This window comes from Peromyscus maniculatus, chromosome 2 (genome assembly GCF_049852395.1).
Source record: "Peromyscus maniculatus bairdii isolate BWxNUB_F1_BW_parent chromosome 2, HU_Pman_BW_mat_3.1, whole genome shotgun sequence".
In the NCBI taxonomy this organism is placed as follows: Eukaryota; Metazoa; Chordata; class Mammalia; order Rodentia; family Cricetidae; genus Peromyscus; species Peromyscus maniculatus.
Genome location: NC_134853.1, coordinates 130803119 through 130827800, shown reverse-complemented (window position 1 = coordinate 130827800; position 24682 = coordinate 130803119). Strand labels below are relative to the sequence as shown.

Genomic DNA, 24682 nt, shown 5'->3' with positions numbered 1-24682 from the left:
CTGAAAATAGTGAAAGCATTGTTTTTAGAAGGAGAGACTGAAGAGACAGGGTTTGACCAAGCTTGGCACTTGGTTTAACATGAAGTTATCCATTGATGGCATGTAACATCAGCTGAACTGCATCTATTGAGAACTAAAACTTACCTACAGAGTTTAAACTGATACATCCATAGTGGATCCCATGGATCTTTTGGCAGTGTGGTCTAAAGTGAGGGAGAATAAAAACCCCAGGCAAAGAGTTCCAACAAACTTTTTTGATTGGCAATACTTCACATGCTATTGCAAACTGCTGCTGGGGAAATGAAGTCCTTTGCCATTTATGCCCTTTGGGAGAGGATTGTGTGTCTGGTTTTTAAGACTTTGCCCCATTTACCCTTTCTCTGCTGATTTTATCATGTATCCTTTTATTGTAATATACCATAGGTGTGAGTATAATTACATGACAAGTTCTATGAGTTTTAAGGAAATTGCTGAACCTAGAAGCAGCTTTGGATACTCCTAATATATTTATGAAAATACTTCTTTAGGATAAACAACATAGGCTTTAGGAGCTGGAGTTTCAATTGTCAGTTATTATTATATATAATAATATGGAAACATTGGTACAGATGAGAAGACCACACCTATCTTTTCTTTGGAGAGTGGGCAGGTGTAAGCACTGGTATAACATTGTTAAATTACTGTTTTTAAGAAGTTATTTAAGTTCTTATTGTAAGGTGTTCTGATGTTCCTTTTCCTGTAAACATACTGACTTGAGGAAAAGAACTATTAGTCAAACAGCTAGTTGGACTATCTTTATGCCTTGAACACTCCTCAGACACCTTGAGAACATGTGATTATCACAGCTGATTGCTCTGGCTCCTGAAGTAATACTGCAGCCAGGGATGTTAGAAACAGTTTGCAACGTTTTTTTTTTTTTTTTTGCTAATGGAAGTCCGAGAAGATGAGGAGAGAGGGGATGCTCAAACTATAATATACTTACATGAAAACAGAGTATTACGTAAAATGAGTGTGTGTGTGTGTGCATGCATGAAGCCCATATGAACACTAGATGACCCTGCAACAATGTCCACTTGGGCCAGAGGAGGAGCACTTCCTACCCTGACGATCTAGCAGGACTGTTGTGACTGGCCCAAACCTCCCTTCCTGGACTATTCAAGTAGGCTGCCTCAGGCTCATTTAGAGACTCCCCAGCGCAGCTTCTCTGGTGTTGCAACACCAACCCCAATAATAACAGGTTCTTCAGAGTGGTCTTTTCCTGCCAACTTCTGAGGTGCAGGCTGAGGTGGCAGAAAGAAGAAAGAAGCAGAAGAGACAGCAGAATAGAACATAGGATAGGCAAAAGCAGTAATAACGGGATGGCAGTGGCAGTGACTGCTGTTAGCAGACCTAGCTGACAGTTATGGAGGGGTCAGGCAGCCAGCTGACTGACAGCTGAAGAAGCAGGGCTGGACAGATTGAGTGCAGTCAGGGTAGTAGAAGAGGTTGGCAGAAGCAGAAAGATGGTAAGAAAGGATGGAGATAAAATGCTGAAAGAGCCAGGGAAGAAAAACTGCAGGCCCTATTCCAAAGGGTCTCTAAGTATTTCAAGACAAAAGTCTCATACCCTAGGCCCAGCGTTAGGACAAGGACTGGTGCTAAAGGGTAAAAAATCTTGACTTCCTAGGCCTAGCTATAGTACTGGCTACTGCCTGGAAGCTACAACACCAGCCACAAAAAAGGGCTGAGGAACACTAACTTCCTTAGATGCACATAACAGCTGTAACACTTGGAGGGCTAAGGGTCCACATCGGAGACCTCAGGAAGCCTGTACTGTTGTGGATAAGAAGTGCCTGGCCAAAGACTAGCATATCCATGCTTTCTATCTGGGTAAAGCAAAAGCACCCCCAGCCACTGGCTGACAATATCATTTAACATCTCTCAGCTCCTCCTGTCTTAATTGCAAATGGAGCTGCTATCTATGCCTTGGGGTCTGTACAAAGACTATAAGAAGAAATACATTTACAGTATTCACAGGACTGGCACAGAGGACAGAATTTGGAAAAACTATAGAGAACTCACCAAATTAGCTAGAAAAATGTCAAAGACAACTTTCAAATAAGTTGTTACCCTTCTTAAAAAGCTCAGACCCACTCAGACCCTGAAACTAAGCCCCAAATGAGACCAATCCATTCCATGGAAAACCTCTGTGGTATCTGGTCACATTTCACACAATTCCAGGTGGAGAAGAAAGAACATGCTTCCAGAAAGGAGGAGAGGATCAAGTAAGATGTGGTTTCATCCTTGGCACACTGCCCTATTTAGGGGCAGGTCCAATGGTGGGCTGTGCTATTCCTCCCTAGTACAAGGTCTATAAACCTTAGAGACTCTCAGTCCAGAGTCCTATCATGTGCCAAGTCCTTTCCCTCACATTCCCTCATTTAATTCTTGCAACCACCTCATAGGTGGGAGAATCAGTTTAGAGAGCTATATCATTGATCCAGGGCCCTTTTTTTATCTTTATTGGTCTTTTTTTCAAACAAAGTCTAATATAATGCAAATGACAAAGTGCATGGCACCTTTGTATTAAGAATGAGGAATGTGTCTAAAAACTTATTTTTTGAAAGGCTGGAGACAGGTCAAAGCAACCCAGCATCATCAACTGTTAGAGGTGATAAAGCACAGCCTCTGCTGCTAGGGCTTCCATCACCACTTCTGATCTCATCATTACAATGTATCTGTGAAGACATGGGACACTATCTTCAGTTGAAAGATGAAGTAACTAAAACATAGATGGGAGAAATGATGTATTCAGTGTAGCACAACAAATAAATGGAAATGCCAGCATTAGAACAAAGATTTCTTTGATGCAAGTGGAAAGGGAGACAGGAAAAGCTAAGGAGTCATGTGCCCAGATAGTCTAGGCATCGATATTTTTTCTGTGTATCAATTTCTCCAATCTTCCCCTGGCATCCTCAAACTGTGAGTTTTCAGGCTGATTCAGTAGGTACGGCATTGCTGTCAGGGACCAGGAAAGGGCAGGTTTTGGTAAAAGGTATAAAGTTCCAGTTAGGATAAAGCGTTAGAGCTCCATCACAGGGCATGGTAAATGTATTACTCCACTGGGAGTAAATGTATTCAGCACTTCAAAATTTCCAAAAAAAAAAAAAAGTAATTTGAAAAATTTTCTCATTAAGAAAATGGTAAGTACTTGAGGTAGTGGATATGTTAATTAGTTTTATTTAATTAGTTTGATTTAACATTTTTTTCTTGCAGTGTTCAAATCCAAAGTCTTGTGCATGCTAGGGAAGCTCTCCAGCCCTGATCTCCAATACTAGTTCTCTGATTTAATCTTTTGACAACATATACATAAACATCATCTTGAACCCATAATGATAATTAAACTTTTAAATTATTTAATATTTTTCCTAAAATTCTAACTTATCAGTTAGAAAATAATAAATGTGTTAAATAAATTGAAAACATAAATTGCCTTTACTAGAAAAGTGAATTTTCTCCTGTAATTGGAAAATACTAGACTACAACTTCATATATAGTAAATAAAGACTATCTTATTAAGGAAATGCTATAGTTTATTTTGGCTACTAAATGTTTTTTAGTTGCTGAAAGTGATATTAAAAATACTGCCAAGCCAGATATGGTGGTGCACGCCTTTAATCTCAGCACTCAGAAGGCAGAGGCAGGTGGATCTCTGTGAGTTGAGGTCAGCCTGGTCTGCAGAGGGAGTTCCAGGACAGGCAGGGCTACCTAGTGAGACCCTATTTCAAAGATTACAAAGCAGCCAAATGACTCTGACTTAGGAACTCACATGTCTACAGGTGAGTAATTCAGGAACATTTTTCCTTATAACATGTTTGAAAATAAGTAGACTTGCACATTGTTGGGGACAATGTAAATTAATACAGTCTTCTGACAGCAATCTCACTAATGGATATACAGCCAATGGACATGAAATCAGGCTGTCACAGGAGACATTTGCACACCCATCTTCATTGCAGTACTATTTACAATAGCCAAAAAACTGAAACAACTGTTCATCAACTGGAGGTATGGCACATATTCACAGCAGAATACTACTCAGCCATAAAAAGAAATCCTGTCATTTGTGACAATGGGAGTAGAACTGGAGAACACTTTTTTAAAAAGATGTATGTATGTATGAATGTATGTATGTATGTATGTATGTATGAATGTATGTATGTATGTATGTATGTATGTATGAATGCTCTATCTGTATGGACAACTTTATGCCAGAAGAGGGCATCAGATCCCGCTAGAGATTGTTGTGAGCCACCATGTGGGTGCTGGGAATTGAACTCAGGACCTCTGGAAGAGCAGCCAGTGCTCTTAACCACTGAGCCATCTCTCCAGCATGGAGAACACCCTTAAATGACTAAGCTAGGCACAGAAGGCCTCACTCACTCGTGTGAAATTAAAAAAAAAAATGGACCTCATAAGCTGAGTGTGGAATAATGATTACCGGGGCCAAGAATAGTAGGGGTGGGTAAAGTCTGATCAACAAACATTAAGTTTCAGCTAGACAGAAGCAAAGGGTCTTGAGTGCTATTGCACAGTGGATGGCTATAAATAACCATACTTTCACATTTAAGGCGTTACAAGAAAGGATTTTGAAAGGTTTCTCCATAGAGAAAAAAAGGTTGCAGAGACAGGCTTGCTTCACCGGAGTTAAACACACAATATATACATGTATGGAAACATGCCATTAAGCTGACAAAGAGAGGAGACAACTCCGTCAGAGTATTTCAAACCTGACAAAGACCTCAATTTCTTTTATTTAAGAAGTTGATTGTGATTTATGTGTGTGTGGTGAGGAAGCCAGAAGGAAAACAGATGGCTCGAAATTGTGAAGGAATCTGTATGGCTTGTTAAGAAGTTTTAACTTTTTTTCTGGAAGCCAGGGGGTCCAACTGGTGGCCCACGGGCTGCATGCAGCCGAGGAGAGCTATAAATGTAGCCCAAGACAAAAATTTAAACTTAAACATTATACTATTATTTTTATTTTTTTTAAAAATTGATTTCATGCTTCTCAAGGATGAATGTTGTAGATGACAGCGTTTTATCACAATGTGAAGCAAAATAAATGTATACTTGGACTATTTGTATATATGTATGGCTTCACTATTATGGTGATGTGTGACTTCTAGGTATCGTCCAATGTTTTAACTTATTACTGTGAATGATAGAAATTTACGATGATTACTTTTAAATGTCAATTTGACACAACCTAGAATCACCTGGGAGGAGAGCCTCAGTTGCGGAATTATCTAGATCTATTGGCCTGTGGGTATGTCTGTGAGGGATTGCCTTGATCATTAGTTGATGTAGGAAGACCTAGCCTCCATGGGTGGCATCATTCCCTAGGCTGGGTCCTGAACTATGTAAGAGTAAAGAAGTCTTCCTAAAACATGTCAGGTAGGCTGGGTGTGGTAGCATATTCCTTTAATTCTAGACCTTGGGAGGCAGAGGCAAGCAGATCTCTGAGTTTGAGGTCAGCCTGGTCTACATAGTTAGTTCCAGGACAGTCAGGGCTTTGTAAAGCGACTGTCTTAAAGGGCTTTGTAAAGCGACTGTCTTAAAGAACAGTTAAAGAACAGAAAAATGAACAAATAAAGCAAAAGAAGGCAGCCTGGATGCTTTCCTTTTCCTCCACATTTCAGTGTGGATATGATGTGACTCAAGCTCCTGCTGCTGTGACTTCCTGATATGATGAAGTATAACCTGGAAGGTCAAGCTAAACAAATCCCTCCACCCCTATGTCAGTGCTTGGTCAGTATTTTATCACAACAACAGAAAAGAAACTGGGACAGAAGCTGAAGTTATTAGACTTGATCACTAAGAGTACTTCCATTCCTTGGTAGAGCTGGCACACTCTACTTGACAACCAGCCTTCTGCTTCTTGCTGTATCAGCAGCTGAATATAGAAGACCACAAATCTTGCTTTCTAACTTTCCATCAGTGAATTTTTTTATAATGGAAGAAAACACAGTCCTTTAACCATTATTATTTTTTAAATCTCAGCATGACTTTTGTAACATTTTAAAAGAAAATAAAATATTCCTTTCATGTTTATATATATATATATGTATATATGTATATATATATATATACATATATATATATATATATGGGGTTATTTATTTACTGTTTCACAAGAAATTTCAAGTTATATTTTGATAAACTAGATTATAATTGAAAACAAATTTATAACACAAGTTGAACTTCAAAAATCCCCAAATAGGGGAGGGGAAATGGTTACAATGTTCCATCACTAACTGAGAAGCAATTCACAATTGCTAACTTCTGGAAGCACCCAAATCTGTTTTTCTTTTCTTTTTTTTTTTTTATTTATTTATTTTACAATACTATTCAGTTCTACATAACAGCCACAGATTCCCTTGTTCTCCCCTTTCATGTCTGCCCAACACTAAAAAGTGTAGAATAGTTTAAAATATTTGTGATAGGTGGCCTCTAAAGTTGATTTCCTAGTTCTTTTGTCCTATGACGAATATTTATTTACATATGAATGACATAGTCTTTTGTAGCTCAGACTCCAAGGGTAATCTTGAACTCCTGTACCTCTTGTCACCATCTCCTGAGTGCTGGGATTATAGGCAGGTGTGCACTACAACATCTAGTGGTGGCTGAACCCACAAACTGGTACATGCTAGGCAAGTACTCTATCAAGTGAGCCATGTTCTCAGCATCCATGACTAATTTCAAGGTGGAATGCTATAGTCTAGTAATGGTTTTCTCTAAAAGGCACCACCAATCTTAAAAAGCAATGGCAGAAAATTTGGGCTTTAGTGATAAATATATTTTTATAATTTATCCTATGACTTGAGTGCTTAATTTTGCAATGTGTTGTTCTTCCCATCTATAAAATGATAGAATTGGTCCTGTTATCTCTATACTCTTTTAAAAATATCAGATATTAGCCGGGCGGTGGTGGCGCACGCCTTTAATCCCAGCACTCGGGAGGCAGAGCCAGGTGGATCTCTGTGAGTTCGAGGCCAGCCTGGGCTACCAAGTGAGCTCCAGGAAAGGCGCAAAGCTACACAGAGAAACCCTGTCTCGAAAAACCAAAAAAAAAAAAAAAATCAGATATTAACATTCCAATGACATGTTAAGATCATTTGGATATTTTTAACAAAAATATCTACCATTAAAAAAAATATCTACCATCGCAGGGCATGGGTGGCACACACCTGTAATCCTAGCAGTAGGGAGGCTGAGGCAAGAGGATTCTTGGGTGTTCGATGTTAACATGAACTACATGGTGAGTTTGAGGACATTCTCTTCTACTCAACGAGATCCTTTCTCAAAATGCCATCCATCCCTTCAAATCCATCCCTGTTGTGAAGAATTCATTGTGTTTTTTTAACCCTTTAAAGCTGTAAGCCCTTTATGTACATTCTACACCCACTCATCTAATCTTATCACAATCCAGAAATAGTTATAATCTTTCTTTCAAAATTCAGGAGGGCTAGGTAACTAAACTGTCCAGTGTCACACAGCAGCCATATGAGAGTGGGATTCAGATCCAAGGCTAATTACCACCAAATCTTTTACCTCTATGATATTCTGCTTCCACTCAATAACCATCTCTGTACAAGGATTAGGTCCCATTCACCTCCTTTGTAATGTCTTCCCTGCAGAACCTGGTTCTTCGTCACAAAAGTAAGTTTGCTAGCAGTATGGCACTGCTCCTAATAGGAAGCCCTGAGAAGCTTTTAGAAATTGGCCTAAACAAGATACATGTAGTGTTTTATCAAAATGACTCCTTGTGTACTGTTGATTTTTATTTTTATTTTTTTGATTATTTAAGAAAACTGAGATGCCGGGCACTGGTGACGCACGCCTTTAATCCCAGCACTTGGGAGGCAGAGCCAGTTGGATCTCTGTGAGTTCGAGGCCAGCTTGGGCTACAGAGTGAGTTCCAAGAAAATCGCAAAGCTACACAGAGAAACCCTGTCTCGAAAAACCAAAAAAAAAAAAAAGAAAAAAGAAAAAAGAAAACTGAGTCCTGTACATTCTGAGGTTTTATCTACAACTATGTAACTTTCTGCATGTGCCCTTTGAAGTTTTCTAATTATCACTTTAGTTAAATGAGTATTATCTCACAGTGACCTGCGATCCTATTTTAATCAAGAGGTTTAAACCTTTGAAATTTCTGACAAACTTCCCTAAATCAAAACCTAAATGGAGTGTGAGGTCTATTATGTTAAACACAAATCTTTACATGACTTAAGGGATTGTTCTGTCTACATAGAGAGTAACTTCAGCAAAATCCCTAATACAATGATTTGGTTGCACTACTGTAGGTCATTATTTTATAGAGCCTGATACCTGACTCATTTATTCTTATAAGTCCTTTAACAAAGTCATGAATTGCCCACAGTAGAATTGTGATCTACTAGCTGAACAGGGAGGAATCTATCAGTTCTTGTTGTACAGACTTAATTAAAAAAGTACTTGGTTAAAATATAAGTACACTCTTCATCCGCCTCAATCTTTGATCAATAGATCAAGATTTTTACTTGGTTTGATTCATGGGGTCCTTTGGTAAGGCGCATATTAAAAATTTTTGGCATAATTCTCCATATTGTCATAATAGGAGTCTCCCTGGTATACTGTATTCTCTCTACAGTTTTAAATGTCTGCTTGTAGTCATCCACCTAACACCACTTGGTCTACCTTGGAATGAGAGGACAAAAATTCACAGAAATGTGTGATGAGAATACCATAATTTAGGAGCAACATGTTGACAAGAGAAGTCCCAAATGATCATAACTGAGAGTAGTGCTAATGTTCGAAGCTATTTGGTCATACTCTAACATAGGAAAGGGCATACCAAAAGATGGTAACTGTTAAAACAAAATGGTTAAACCAAAGTTACTGGAGGCCATAGCTTTGGACTAAGCTCCTGCAGGGTACAACAAACTGAATTGGAATCACTCATGCTCCATGACCCATAATCAAACTAAACCTTTAAGGAGACAAATAGATCAGTAAATAGATGCTTTCCCTGAATTCCAATCTAACAGAGTTAGGATAAGGGATGTGCTTTCTGCTTTAACCCTGATTTTAAAAAAAAAAAAAAAAAGTAATATAGTCAAGCAGTTTCCCCACCTTCCCTCCTGATTATGCTGTTTCCTCATTCCCAATTTGTGAAACCCACAGTTCTGTTACTGCTCAATGGAAGTCACATTCTGTTTTCAAGAATGGAGGCTGCCTTGATTTTTGAGTCACAAACAAAAGCTATTTATATTTATAAGTAAATGTGTTGTAATTCTGACTTTTGAGAAAGCAAGTGGTGGGCGGTGGTGGCACACACCTTTAATCCCAGCACTTGGGAGGCAGAGGCAGGTGGATCTCTGTGAGTTTGAGGCCAGCCTGGTCTACAGAGTGAGTTCTTGGACAGCCAGAACTTTGTTTTTTCTCTTTATTACAAAGAGAAATCCTGTCTCAAAACAAGAACAACAAAGAGGGAGAGGGAGAGGGAGGAGAGGGAGAGGGAGGAGAGGGAGAGGGGGGAGAGGGAGGAGGAGGAGAGGGAGGAGAGGGAGAGGGAGGAAAGGGAGGAGAGGGAGAGGGAGGAGGAGGAGGAGAGGGAGAGGGAGGAGAGGGGGGAGAGGGAGGAGAAGGGGGAGAGGGAGAGGGAGAGAGGGAGGAGAGGGAGAGGGAGAGGGAGCGGGAGCGACAGTGCACACGTGGGACAAGGGCGCCTGAGCCTGCTTACCACTCCCCACTGTCTTGTCTTAGAGCCCTCTCCTAGTCACTGTGAAAACAGAAACTAACCTACTATTTGTAGGTAGAATTCCTCGGAGTGATGTGATTAAGAGCTCACAGTAGAAGAAAACCAGAGAAGGCAGGAGAGTCAAGAGATGTGGGATAAAGCAAGAAGAAAGAATAGAAAGGAAGGAGATGCCGAATGTCAACTAGAAACTGAAAGGTGAGAATGGAAAAGGAAAAAAGGAAGAAATAGGAAGAGCATAAGCAAGTGGCCCAGAAAAGGAGGTTGGGTGTTACTGATAACCTTATACCAAGTAGCACGATTGTCAGTTTTCTAGTAAAGACCTGTGTCTGGGCCATCACAGATTCAGAAGGGAAGTAAGGTCAGTGTCATTACTGGTCTGTTAAGACTCATCATTCACAGGACAATGCCAAGGTAAGGACCATGAAGTCTATGGCATGAATGTGGGTAAGAGGTAGAGCATACTGACTCAAGCTCTGGAAGGAACTACTATTCTTTTTCCTGGTGACTTTCACTAAAAAAATGCAAACAAAACCCACTCTAAAACCATTCTGACAATCAGCTTTTTTCTAGGGAAGGCCTGGTGCCTGCTGCTACTTTGGTTATCCCACAGTGCTCAGTTCAGAGAAGTATAATAGCCAGCAGACACTCAGCAAATAGTTGGACAGCTGGGAAATCTTAATATGAAGTAATGTTTTCATTGTGGGGGGAGACAGGGGCACAGAAGAGCATTTAATAGATCCTCTGGTGAGAAACCAGCCTTTGCTTTGTGGAAAAACGGCTCAAGACACAATAAGACTCCTATAGTTAAGTCTCATATTATTTGTTATTAAAGAGGCAAGGACTTAAGATGTGCTTTTTAACAGTCTTTAGTTTGGCTGTAATTTAAGATGACTTTTACAAATTAGATCCTAATCCTTGCAGACACAGATGGCTATTACAGAGCAGCTTTGTAAAAACACTAGTCATTTGACTTGAAAGAGCATTCAGAGAGGGATGAAGTGCCATTAACTCTCAGCTCATCTATGACTCTAGGAGGCCTAGAGTCCTGGGCTTTCTGGATTTAGGATTGGAATCTGGGTGGGCCTAGGGCATCTGTTCTGAATTGGAATAGCCTTGCTTGCTCACTAAGGAACAAGAGATTCAGGAGAGTCTGAGGTTATTGCATTTGACAACAGTTACTGAAAGTTCACATATGAAGCACTGTGGTAAGCAGAGAGGGATGTGGATGTGATGTGGACGTTTCTATACATCATTATCAAACAACAGGGCAAATGCGAGTGAGGAAAGCATGCATGAGCTTCGGTGGCACACAGCTTGGGAGAAAAGGGAGGGCTCAACAGAGATTGCTGTTTGGGCTCACCATTAAAACATGAAACAGCGCGGGAGGGTGGATACTGATGAGATGTTAAGAGAGTATACAAAGCAGAGCCACACAAGAGTGTCTGCCTTTAGTGAATAGTGAGCAATGTCCTATTGATGGAAGTAAGCTTGGAAATATAGCAAGGGACTAGACTGTTAAGAGTTTTCAACGTCCACAAGGGGCCCATACTATACTAGGGTAGCAGAAACTACTAGAGAATTTTAATCAAGAAAGGAAATGGTCAGCAGGGCTTTGGAAAAATTACTCGGTGGCAGCTAATTTCAGGTTGACGATCTCCAGGTCAATATTTTCCGTGAGAAACTGGGCCAAACTTGGTAAAATTGGTCTTGTAATGGGGAGTGGAGCTGAAGCAGAATTAGGTTTAAAAGAGATACTGAAAAAAGAGAATGGTTGAATAGCCTTCTATAACAATGGAAAACAAAGGTTGTGTGATATAGGTAGGTTAGGAGTACATTTTCTGTAAGACTAAGTGGTGGGCTCTCCATTTAAGGCTGGTCCACACTAACAAAGCTTATAATTTCAGTACTCAAAGCCTTGGCCAGGAAGCTCAAGGCATATAGGCAGCAGGCCCATGAACAACCCCCCCCTTGCTTCTTTTTACCAGTAATATTTAAGTCAACATTTACTGATAAAGAAAAATTCTAGCATCTTAAAAAAAAAATCCCTCAGAGGCTGGAGAGATGATTCAGCAGTTAAGGGTACTGGCTGCTCTTCCAAAGGACCAGGGTTCAATATAGTGGCTCACCAATTCAATGCCCATTTCTGCCTTGAGCAGGCACTGCATGCATGAGGTGCAGACATACATTCAGGCAAAATACCCACATTCATAAACTAACAAAAATGAATAAATCTCAAATCCTGTCAAAATTAAGTTTAAAAATTAATTTCAGTTAGGTGTAGTGGTACACACCTTTAATCCTAGCACTTGAGAGGCAGAAGCAGGTGAGATCTCTGTGAGTTCGAGCCAGTCTGGCATATAGGATGAGTTCCAGGAGAGCTAGTTACATAGTGAGATCTTGTCTTAAAAACAAACAAGATTAATTTCAAAGAAAATAGGAGTGTATTTTAAAGTCTGGGAAGGTCCCTGTACTGGTCCTCCAGTCTTTGCATCTTACTGAAGAGACCCAGGAGTGTGACTTAGAGGATTGGCAAAGAGTAATTTCTATCCCAAGTTCTGCAATTTCTCAGAATCGAGGAGTTTACCACAGAAGATAAAGTATGATTGCTGGCATGACCTTGAAGTGTTTGACAATGGCTTCTTCACCAGCACATGGCTGTGTGGTGTAAACACATGCAGGCATGTCTGTGTCACTCTTAAGTGAAGAAGAAGAGCTGGAGCAGTGGTTGGGGCCAGTGAGAGAAAGATGGACTAATGACCACCACTTAGGGTTGGTTCACTCTAGTTCCCTGAGCTCAGACCTAAGAGAAAGATGGACTAATGACCACCACTTAGGGTTGGTTCACTCTAGTTCCCTGAGCTCAGACCTAAGAGGCAGGATCTTCATCTGATCCAGAGAGGACTTATGGCTTGGTAGTGGGCTAAAAATACATCATTGGTTTCTGACTCAATCCTGCAAAACTGACTATCAATGTGAGGGACTTGGATAAGCTCTCACCGAACTCCTATTTTTTGGTTTTTCAAGACAGGGTTTCTCTGTGTAGTTTTGGTGCCTGTTCTGGATCTCGCTCTGTAGACCAGGATGGCCTCGAACTCACAGAGATCCGCCTGGTTCTGCTTTCCTAGTGCTGGGATTAAAGGCGTGCGCCACCGCCTCCGCTGCCTGGCCCTCTCCGAACTCTTGAATTCTGGTATGTTAGATAAAGTCAGAATGAAATAAAAAAAATTTAAGATTTACTATGTATCTTAGAGTTGAGTTAGTTTGACTGTCCTCTCTCCCTCCCTCCTCCCTCCCTCCCCTCCTTCCTTTTCTCAAGAAAGGGTTTCTCTGTGTAGCCCTGGCTGTCCTGGAACTCACCCTGTAGACCAGGCTGGCCTTGAATTTACAGAGATTCCCCTGCCTCTGCCTCCTGAGTGCTGGGATTAAAGGAGTGCACCACCACCGCTCAGCAGTTCTTGCTATTTCCAAAGACAGGAAAATCAATACTTCAGTCATGAGATATTCCTTCCTGGAAAATGCTTTCTTATATGAGGCCAAATCTGCCTCCTTTTTAAACAATCTTTTAAAGCCAGGTAGTGGTGGCACACACCTTTAATCCCAGCACTTGGGAGGCAGAGGCAGGGGAATCTCTGAATTTGAGGTCAGTCTGGTCTATAAAACGAGTTCCAGGACTGCCAGGGCTACACAAAGAAACCCTGTCTCAAAAAACCAAACCAAAGGAGTAATAATAATAATAATAATAATAATAATAATAATAATAAAAGCTTTTCAACTAATTCTTTGAGAATTTCACATGATGTATTTTGATCATACTCACCCTCCCCCAACTACTCCCTAGATCCTTCTCCCCTTTCCCTAGCTGTCTAACTTGGTGTGTTTCCCTCACTGCCGCCTTTAAAGTCATCAAGTCCAATTTGTGCTACTCTATTCTCTTGGTTGTGTGGCCCATAGACTGTGCCTTCATCAGAGAAGCTTCCTTTTGTACTAGACGGTGATTAACACAGAGGCCCACAAGTGGTCAAGGTGCAGAAAATGAGCCTGCAGAATGCTTCCTCTTTCAACTGGTCTGTGCATGGAGTCTCACAAAAAAGTCAGGACCTTTTTTTTTTTTTTTCATGGTAAGCCTCAAGAAGCTGAAGATAGTCTCACTGTCTCCCAAGAGCTTTCCTTCTCCAGACAACATCTCCAGTCCCCTCTTTCCTATTAGCCCTGGGCTCTAGACAGGCTCTTTCTTCTTCAGACTTCCTGTTTGAGCGTGAAGCTTAAGAATGCTCTCAAGTTTAGTTTCTTTTAGTGTAGAGTTGAAGAGGACCATTCAGTTAGCCTCCAGTTGGGCTTACACCTCTAAAAATGCAGCTCTCTTTTCTGTTGGCATCCACAATACACTGCTAGTGTATATTTATCTTAATTCAGTCACAACTGCTAAAGGTATACACCTCTATATATTTCCATTAAACCCGGTAACTTTACTTTATCCATAGTTTTAGTATTTTCAGGTTGTTTTGATACTATTTTTCGTAATTCAGAAATCCAGTATTCATTTATATTACTAATAAGTATGGTATATAGGAAAAGATTAAATACAGAGCCTGTCAGTTCCCTCCATAGAGATGATAGACAATATCTTCTGTACACAACCACTTAATCATCAGTGAATCTAACTAACTGTATATTTCTACTTTGCCCCAGAATAGTATATTATTAAATATCTTGCTATAATACAGACATACTATGACTATAGACCACTATCCTCAAGGCTAGTTAGACGATCAAATCACAGAGTAATCTTTGCTTAACATAATGCATTCTCAGTGAACCTGTACTTGTGTTGAATTTGTTCTAATAGTGAAGTTATTAAGTACAATTCATAGTTATACCCTGACATATACAAAGATGAGACCTTAGGAAAGCCTGTTCGGATAGGTATACACCTAGAAAGTGACAGAAGAAAGATCTAGTATCTAATTTTTTACACAGGCCTCTGAACACATCTGCTGGCCTGGAAACCCAACCTCCAAAGTCTGAGGAGGTTAGTGTACAGAATCAAGAAGGACTTCTGGCATTTTACAGTAGCCCATATCATTTCACTTTTCATGGCCTCCTTTTCCTGGCCCCCATGAGCTGAAAGCACTCTTTGACATGGGAAGGGAACTTACATCTCTCCTAGGAAAGGTGCTCAGTAACTTGAATTCATCCCATGGAAATCCTTTGGAAGCCACGAAATCAAAGACAATCTGGAGCTTACTGCTGGCCAGGAAACGCCGTTCCAGGAACTCGCCACTGGGGGTTCGGATTCTCAATTTGCTAACAGGCTCAGCATTTTCTTCCTTTGGCTCTGGAGGCAGGGCTTGTTCTAAGGAGAGTCGGATGGCCTGAGTAGATTAAAAATTGAGTGTTAAAACAGGGCATAGATGGAACTATAGAGAATGGGTGAGGGAGAAAGTAGAAAAAAAAATAAAAACTGAAAACTAATCACGACACATGAGTTCTCAATTAATTAAAACATTTCAAGTTTTTTTTTTTTTTTTTTTTTTTTTTTGGTTTTTCGAGACAGGGTTTCTCTGTGTAGCTTTGCGCCTTTCCTGGAGCTCACTTGGTAGCCCAGGCTGGCCTCGAACTCACAGAGATCCGCCTGGCTCTGCCTCCCGAGTGCTGGGATTAAAGGCGTGCGCCACCACCGCCCGGCTACATTTCAAGTTTTTAAAGACAAGATTTATTTATTTTGTATATTATGTATGTATGCTTATGTATATATATACATTTTCCTATGCAGTAACAGATGCTACATAATTGTCTGAACTCAGTGATTACACTAGAGGAGAATAAACAACAGTAGCCCATTAGTCTATTCATTGTGCAGACCATATCTATTCCTCCTAGTGTAAGCAGTCTCCATGGCTTTTCTGCAGAATGAAAGCAAACCTCAGCTATCCCATACTAGTGGACCAATGTGGAAAGCAATGAAGAAATAATAGGTAAGTACACTACTGCCTTGCTTCTGAATAACCAACTGTTTCATTGGCACAAAGAACAAAAATACAGCAGTAGCCCAGTCTCAAATATACTAAATGCAAAGGATTTGTGTAAGCAAACACTGTTTTAAAACAATGACACAAAGGACACCTAAACTCAAACAGTCACTGTAAACAGCACTGTTAAACTTCATTTGGTTGACTCAATAAATATAGGATTTTTTATTTGCATTATTTTAGGTTTGTGATAAAATGAGGCTGGTGTAAGAAATATGAACTGTTCTTAAGAACAGTTAAAAATATCTTCTTACTTAAAGCATTCATATCTGAACAATGAGAAATGGGAGACATGTTATGAAGTGAAATTAGGAACTGAAAACAGATACTCAGAAAAGACTGCTTCTACACTGTTTCATGGGTGGTAGTGCATACCTTTGATCCCAGCACTTGGGAGGCAGAGGCAAGTAGATCTCTGTGAGATCAAGGCCAGCCTGGTCTACAGAGTGAGATCCAGGACAGCCAGGGCTATACAGAGAAATTCTGTCTGGAAAACCCAAAAATAATAAAAAAAGGAAACAAAATATATTCTTTTACCAAACCTTTATAATCATATTCAAAGATTGGCCTAATACATTTGCATACACATGTATAAAAATATGGGTTCATTATATTCTAGGCTTTTATTAGTAAAGTAAGTAGAAAATAACAATTTATAATGTTAAACAGTCTAAAGCTAACATTAATTCCATGAATTCTTGCTGAGTATTTTCCTGAGTTAGGCACTGTTTTAGACGACAGGAAAAGAACAAAGAAAAAAAAGCAAAAAAAATTTCTGCTTAAATTGAGCTTAATCTTTCAGTAGGGTGAAGACAAACACCAAGGCAACAAAATATATAGGAAAATGTGTACCCATTAATTACATAATACATTAATTACATATAGAGTGGAGAATGCTAGAAGAATGGAGAAAGACCACAATTTCCAACACTGTAAGCCACATTAAGAAAAGGCTTAGCAAGAGTGGAAGCCACATGAACATTTGGGTCACAAAGCATTACAGGCAGGGGTCACAGGGAGCATCAAGGCTCTGGGACTGGTGTGCTGAAGACCAGCACACCAGCCATGTGACAGGAGCAGAGTGCGGAAGAGTAGAGAGGAAACAAAGAGGGCATTCAGAACATATTCAGCTTGAGAAAGCCATTTAATGATTTAACTCCTCCTTTAAGATTAAGATATAATGTACAGACAATAAGCCTGCTGTATGTATGTATGTGTGCACATGTGTGATACTGAGTACCCAGGGCTTTGTACTTGTGAGGCAAACACCCTGTCATTGATCCATATCCCCAGTGCACAGAATTCTTAATTTTGATGAAGACTTTTCCCCCCTACTCAGTGAAGAGTTTTATTGGGGGGGGGGGGAAGGAAGATGGGGGGGGCAAAGGGTGCACACCTCATGGGAAGAAAGCAGAAGAGTGAAGAGTTTTCTTTAGTGATTAAAATAAAAAAAGTTTATGCTTTATGTCTGTGTTTAAGTATATGAGTTCAGTTGCCCACAGAAGCCAGAAGTGCATCAGACCCTCTGTAAGTCAGACTTACAGGTAGTTGAGAACTGCCTACCATGGGATCTGAGAACTGAACTAGGTCCTCTGAACAACCGACTGTGCTCTTAACCACTGAGTCATCTCTCCAGCCCTGAGACTTGTTATTTTATGGATCATGACTTTGATGTCATATCTAAGGAACCTTTGCCTAATCTAAGGTCATGAAGACTTTTCTCCTGTGTTTTTTCCCTAGAACTTCCACGATGATCAAGTCTCAAATTCCGATAGTGTCCCCCAATTGTGTTCTTTTTCATCATTGTTTTGACCACTCCAGTTCTATTTCTTCTTCAAATACATTTTAAAAACTTCTAGGTGAAATTCTACGAAGATACAATTGAGATCAATATAAGATGTTAGCTCTGATTTGGAGGTGTGAAGTTAATATAAGAAGCATGACACAACAATAGTTGTTTTACAGGATGTATTAAGACCGTGAAAGGTAAAAATAGAAACATGGACTCAAGTTAGGTAGTTAGGTGGCCTTTGGGTAAGTTTGGTAGTAGCAGAGTTAATGGAGAAATATTTGAGTTTTGCAAATATTTTTAAAGTAGGTCAAAACATATAATTATTAAATATGGATGTGAAAGAAGTCAAGCATGATAGCAAGGTTTGTGCTCAAACTACTAAAAGATTTTCCACTTACTAAGCAAGGCAGGAAAGGTACACAAGGCAGATTTGGGTAGGAAAGATGAGATCAAATTTAAGATTTTAGACAAATGAAGTTGATGATATGTATTAGCAATGTAAGTAGAGATGATGGCCTAGCAATAAAAATCTTGAGGGAACTTGCCAAGGCTTCTAATATAATTTCTGTTTTCTTGCCTTTAATATTATTTAATGTTTTCTATTTCAGGAGACATCAAAGCTTAAAAGGAAACAATTTTGGGTAGACAGGAAAAAACATAACTTTGAAAAAAAATGAATAAAACTGAATAAATTTGTCAGTTCTTTCCCATCATTAATCTTCAAAAATGTGGCCCTTTCAAGCATAGCCCTAATAAGTGAACTGTTCTCTAAGTTTGTCCATGCAGTATTCTCCAGTAAAACATATCTTTCTACATTTATTCACAACTAAGGTCCTTCCCCGGCCCATCATCCAACCATTAACCCAATCAAAATGTTGCTCTGCTTCATGTAATGCTTATTATCTGGCCACTCTGCCTCTCTGTGAAGTCTTTCTTGTGCTTTTCTACCTTTAGAAACCATCTCCTTCCTCCACACATTTGAAGCACTCTGCTGCTTTAATAATTTTATAATGTACACTATCTTTTCTTGTAGTTATTTTGTATTTGTCCATCTCTTACACTAGATAATGAGCTTCTTGAGGGCTGGATTATGTCTTACAAATATAACACAATAAGTTAGGTAAGTAACCATAGCAACTGATTTAATGACTTATAAATAAAATAATACCAATGAACATCTGCTTAACACAGAGTAAAACTTTAGTTGAGTCTTTTCTCTACTTGCCAAACCCTCAGTGACAAGGAAAGATATCCTGGATGACAACTGCTTACACACTCTACAGGCATTGTAAGATCCATCCTTAAAACTGGACTGCCAGAAACACGCGACATAAATTATAGTTTGGCTTCATGACTTGAATTACATGAAAACATCTGTCAGAAGATGTCATATGTTCACCACACACAGATTCCTCTTAGAGAACTAGAGGGATCACAACTCTAAGGCTTCAGTGCTAGAAAAATCTAGACTAGCTATATTATCTGATGCTAAACTCATAAAGTGGAACTTGGAAACTATCATATCTTTCTTTGTTTTAGCTTGAGAGAAATATAGAACACACTGTGCAGCTCACTTTGAGCAAATCTGATTATATGTATTTGGCCTCCTCGAGTTACTTGTCAACATGCTCATGATCACTTTTTGCTTATCTTCTGGTTGTCTGTATTTGTACATCTATCATTCTTTTTAAAATTCTTTCAATTACAAATATTTATACACATCACTTAAAATTGTTTTAGGCTGGGAGGAGCAAGGTGAATCTGCAGTTAGGATGTATAAGAGAAGAATATTTATTTATTTATTGGTTTTTCGAGACAGGGTTTCTCTGTGTAGTTTTGGTGCCTCTCCTGGATCTCGCTCTGTAGACCAGGCCTCGAACTCACAGAGATCCGCTTGGCTCTGCCTCCTGAGTGCTGGGATTAAAGGCGTGCGCCACCACCGACCGCCGGCATAAATAATTTTTAAAAAAAGGATACATATAAATTAGTAAAAGGGAAAGGTTTCTGTTGTAATGTTTTTGTTTTTCCTTCAGAATAGCCATAACTTATTTATTATGGTCAAGGACTGGATTAATATATCTTTATATTTTTTATTAATTTCATTCTAACAATTACTTAAAAAATGAGGTCAACTACTAGGAAATTCCTTGTGAATAAGGTGATTTGACTGTTCATATTTCTAAAGGATCTTGAAATATCAGAGATAATAGAAATAACAAAACTATTCTTGTTTCTCAATGTAATTATATGGACTGGGATTTCTACTTGAAGGCCAGCAGTGTGGAAAATCAGGTGATCTAGCTTCTGATCCAGATTATATGTTCAACCAGTTTGGTGACAACAGGCAAGCCATAACCTTTCTGGGTCTCAGAGGTTGAACAACAGCAGCTATTCCCTAGCGTTGTGGTTTGTGGCATACTAGCGTGCTGCAATATGTTAACAGGCATTCCATAGAAACAAATAACAGAAAATCAAGGTAAGACTGGAATAAAGAAAACTAATCTTTAAGAATGGGAATTACAGAAAAACCAACCTTTGTGACAGATGGTGAGGGAAGTTTGAGAAAACAGTATTGCCAAAGTTGTATTTTGTGGGGAAATATCAATGGAAAAGTGCAAGGAATGACTGCTGCAATGTTTAATCTGTACCCTTCCCTGATTCCTATCCTTTTACATGTTAACAACTGGAATACATATACAGGTAGAATTATGTCTTATCTGAAATGCTTGGGGCCAGCAGTGCTTTAGATTTCAGAAGTTTTTGGTATGGGATATTTACATATGTGGGGTCTTCTATAGATATGCCTTATAAATATTTGAAGAAGAAAATTTTAGCCCAGGGTAAATGATATAAGTTATTAGAAGAAAGTATATATGCTATCATATTATCAATAGAGAACATGTAGTAAATTTTTGTGTACTTAAATTTTTTAAAAATAAATTTTATTTTATATGAGTGTTATGCCTCCATGTATGTCTGTGTACCACATGTGTGCCTGATGTCTGCAGAAGCCAGAAGAAGACATCAGATTCCCTAGGACTAGAGTTAAAGACTGTTACAAGCCACTGTGTGGATGCTGGGAATTGAACCTAGGCCCTCTGGTGGAGCAGCCAGTGTTCTTAACCATTGAGTCATCTCTCCAGCCCGAATCTTTCTTTACTCTTGACATTTGAGCAAGCTAGTATGGTTGTAGATACCCTGTAAGACAGAGGGAGGGTATGATGGCTCATACCTGTAATCTCAGTAATTAAAAGGCAGAACTATGTAGTATGATCCTGTCTCAAAAACAAATGAAAAACAAAACAAAAATGGGGTGGGGGAGGAAATGGGAGGGATGGAGGAAGGGAAATAGAAAGTTCATGTGGAAAAGAGGGTGGAAAAGAGCAGGAATCTTAAGTTTTTAAACTGTATTTCTTTAAAAATTTTAAAACTACATTTACTTTTTACATTAATTAACACTCTCTCTCTCTCTCTCTCTCTCTCTCTCTCTCTCTCTCTCTCTCTCTCTCTCTCTCTCTGTGTGTGTGTGTGACACATGTGTGGAGGTCAGAGGACAACTTGTGGGAGCCAATTCTCTACTTCTACAATGTACGATCCAAGGACCAAATTTAAGTAGTCAGGCTTGGTGGCAGGAATCTTTACTTGATGAGTCATCTCAGTATTAGTATTCCTTGAACTAGCTTAAAAGAATAGTGGCTAATTCTCTGTATCTAAAGTCTACAAATTTCTACATATATGACTACTATAGATACATAAATGATACATGGTCTTGGACTAGAACAGGGTATGTAGAAGGGCATGAGTTTTATAGTCATAAGGATCTCAGCTGTTTCTAGTTCTACACATGACTCACTGAGCTTTATTTTTCTTACTTGTGAAGAGAAATTTCTAACTTTGTGCCTTGTTCTCATGATTATTGACTAAGAATATTCAAAGCAGCTAGCAGAGCTGTTAAGGAATAGATGCAGTACAATGAGAATTAGGGTTTGTATATGTAGCAGATACTTGGGAAATATCAGAACACGGACAGATGCATCTTAGATATCATTCAAGACCTGGCTCAAATATTACTTCTTCATATATTTTCTGATTATCAAAGCTATGAAAGATTTCTTTTCTCTGTCCCTTACTCCCAAAATATTTTGCTTTTACTTATCCTATGCCACTTAGTACTTCTTTCCCCTGTTGATTTCCTCTTATTTGCAGACATATTATTATATATTCCTAATATTTAATTGGTTGTTGTAGGCAGAAAGCATTTTATTATTATTTGTTTTCCTTGCTGTGTTCCATGTCATTCTTATTGTTGTTATTATTATTATTTTTTTTAAATTTTGGGGCAGAGTAGCTAGCTCAAAAAGAAACAAAGAGAAAAGAAAACAAACAAGAAGAGATAAGTAAACAAAAGTTGTCTGATGGCTACTAGTAATGTGTACACATACACAGAGTAAAACAGGGGTGAAATAAGTGGATAAATCAAAGTATGGTATCTTTTACCAAGAGTGATAAGTAATAAAATTTCTCAGTTAGACCTCTAGGTTTTTCATAACTTGTTAGATAATTTCTTCTTTTTAATAAGTGAATCACATTATTGCCCTCATGCCTAGAAAAGTATTTTAAATGCCCCTGCAGTGGAAGAATCCCTCAATGCCGCTCCCCTTATTCCTACTGTACTTAGGCATGCATCTCTCACAATGTTTACTATTCTAGCACCATAATTCTACATTTTAAAGACTGTGAAGCATGGCAAGGCAGACCCCACATGTGTATCATTATGTACTAAGACTGTGAAGTACACAGCATAAAAAGCACAGTGAATGAGTCTAAATTTCCTCTATTTGATATAGACACAACCTCAAAAGGAAAAGAGCAGCTGAACAAATCTAGAGACTCAATGCAAGACATTGTAGAAGTAGCACTGTAAGTTTTTGATGGGCAAAGTCTGGGGAAGGGAAAACACTTGTCATATTCTCAGAGTAAGAAAATCTAAGAATGATGGCAAGTCAACAAATGGGAATAGAAACGAAGAGAAAAGAAGACCATAAATAGATCTCTACCTGATCAAGTTTTTTCTAAGAGTTCCATATACTAGGCCGGGAATAATTCTTTTAAAGGCAGGCTAGGTCTTTTATACAAAGCCAGCCCAGGAAAAGCACAAATGTGTTTTAAAAAATGCCAATAACCTCATTATTAAATACAACAGAATACCTTTCTGAAATTACAGCCTACCTCTCGTTCCTCTTCTTGCTCTTTGCGAATCTGCTCCAAACGAAACTGTTCTGCCATCTCTCTCTCATGAGCTTCTCTCTGTTAATGTAATGGACAAGGACAAATATTAGTAAACATTTATATAAAAATAATAAAACACAGGAATCAAGCTAATATAGGATTGTGATAAATGTTTGACAGTGTTGAATTCTGCTATGAAGATTTTTTTTTAAATTGTGTTACATGAAGCGATTGGGTGGAAATCTACTTTTCTACTCTGGGGGTAAAAGGGGAAAAAAAGAACAAGTTATATCCAAAGGGCTTATTCATTATAATCTACACGGGCACTGTGATAATAGCAATGTTTCTTTCTGGAATAAGAACGGAAATGGGAAACTACAAAAAGTAGTTTTCTAATATGCTGGATTCTTGGTCAAACGAGATTGTTAGCTCTGTGTAAGGAGGTATTTAATTGCCTTCGAGGCTAGGGATATATATAGACATATAGATATAGATATATAGATATAGAGAGAGCTGAGTTGGCAGCATGCTTGCCTAGTATACATGAAGCTCTGGTTTGATCCCCAGCACCACAAAGCATGAACTGAACATGGTGTCACATGTGTGAATCCTAGCACTCTGGAGGCGCAAGCAGGAGGATCAGAAGTTTAGGGTTATTCTTGGCTATATAGTGGGTAAAGGTCAGCCCAAGATTCACAGTCTGTTTCTAAAACCAAACCAAAGCAAAGCAAACCAAAACATCACCAACACCAATCCCCACTTAACAAAAACCACCCCTAGGACATTTCTCTTGTCCCTAAATTGTGATCCTTTTTTCTTGTGCTCTTGTACAAACCTCAAGTTTTAGTCACAACAGTGTGTCTTTAGTTTGCTCTACTACCCCTTCCTCTGCATAGTCCATGTAGATCACCTATATGAAAGCATTCCTAGCACATTCCCATTTCAAAACAGCTGCAAGACTTTTTCCCCCACTGAAACTCCAGTTCACGAACATACACAAATTCAGTGCTTCTCTGATGCCTTGTGGGCCACTTGCCTAAGGGAAACGCAGTCTGTGGTTTTGACTTAAGCCATTCTACCAAACTGTAAGTCGTTTGAGGGCACCAACAAGGCTTATTCATTTTTTGCTCCTTCAATACCCAGTACAGCAGCATGTGCTTAAGAAGCATTGACTAGGTCACTGTTTTTAAACCTAAAAGCACAGTAGTCACCAAAAGGACTTAAATGAACATCTAGGCAGGTGAGTGACTCATCAAGGAAGGATGCCTGAGGCTATATCTGACACCCTGAGTTAGATTATCAGGACTTGCATGGTGGAAGGAGAGAACTGACTCCTTCAAGACATCCTCTGACACACACACACACACCGGCACAAAAACTTTTATTACTCTGATACAACTTACTTTGTCAAAATAAACGATAATATGAGAATTATGGGTAGAACTATTTTCTGTTAACTGAACCTAGCTTTTTCTAAAGAAAATTTAATATTTTTTAGGGCAGAGAGAGAGAGAGAGAGAGAGAGAGAGAGAGAGAGAGAGAGAGAGAGAGAGAGAGAGAGAGAGAACATTCAGACAACCAAAACCCATTTAGGATTCAGTTCCTGTTCCAGAAGACACTTGACCAAACCTACCTTTGCCCTGTCGGCTTCAAGGGAAAGACGATAGGCCTCATCTTGCTCTCTCTTCACATTTTCTCTGGCTTCACGTTCATCCTTAAATGAAAGATTCACGTAAAGTTTTATCTTTTTTTTTTTAAAGAGAAAAAAAGTAAAGTGTCCTGTTTTGTTTCTAAATGAACAATTAAAGAAGGAACTTTAAAGTGTACAGAATAAGCAAACAAGCAAGATGAGCA

General features: G+C 39.0%; 1 protein-coding gene across 1 annotated transcript in view; it reads right to left on the bottom strand.

Annotated features, from left to right (window-relative positions):
* Faf1 (Fas associated factor 1) overlaps positions 1-24682 on the bottom strand; it is a 339484-nt gene that overhangs the window by 19351 nt on the left and 295451 nt on the right. Inside the window, exons 16-18 of the mRNA XM_076564728.1 lie at positions 24462-24542; positions 22829-22906; positions 14935-15150 (exon numbers count right to left, since the gene is read on the bottom strand). Of these exons, the coding sequence (XP_076420843.1) occupies positions 14935-15150; positions 22829-22906; positions 24462-24542 (375 nt within the window). The remainder of the gene's footprint in view (positions 1-14934; positions 15151-22828; positions 22907-24461; positions 24543-24682) is intronic.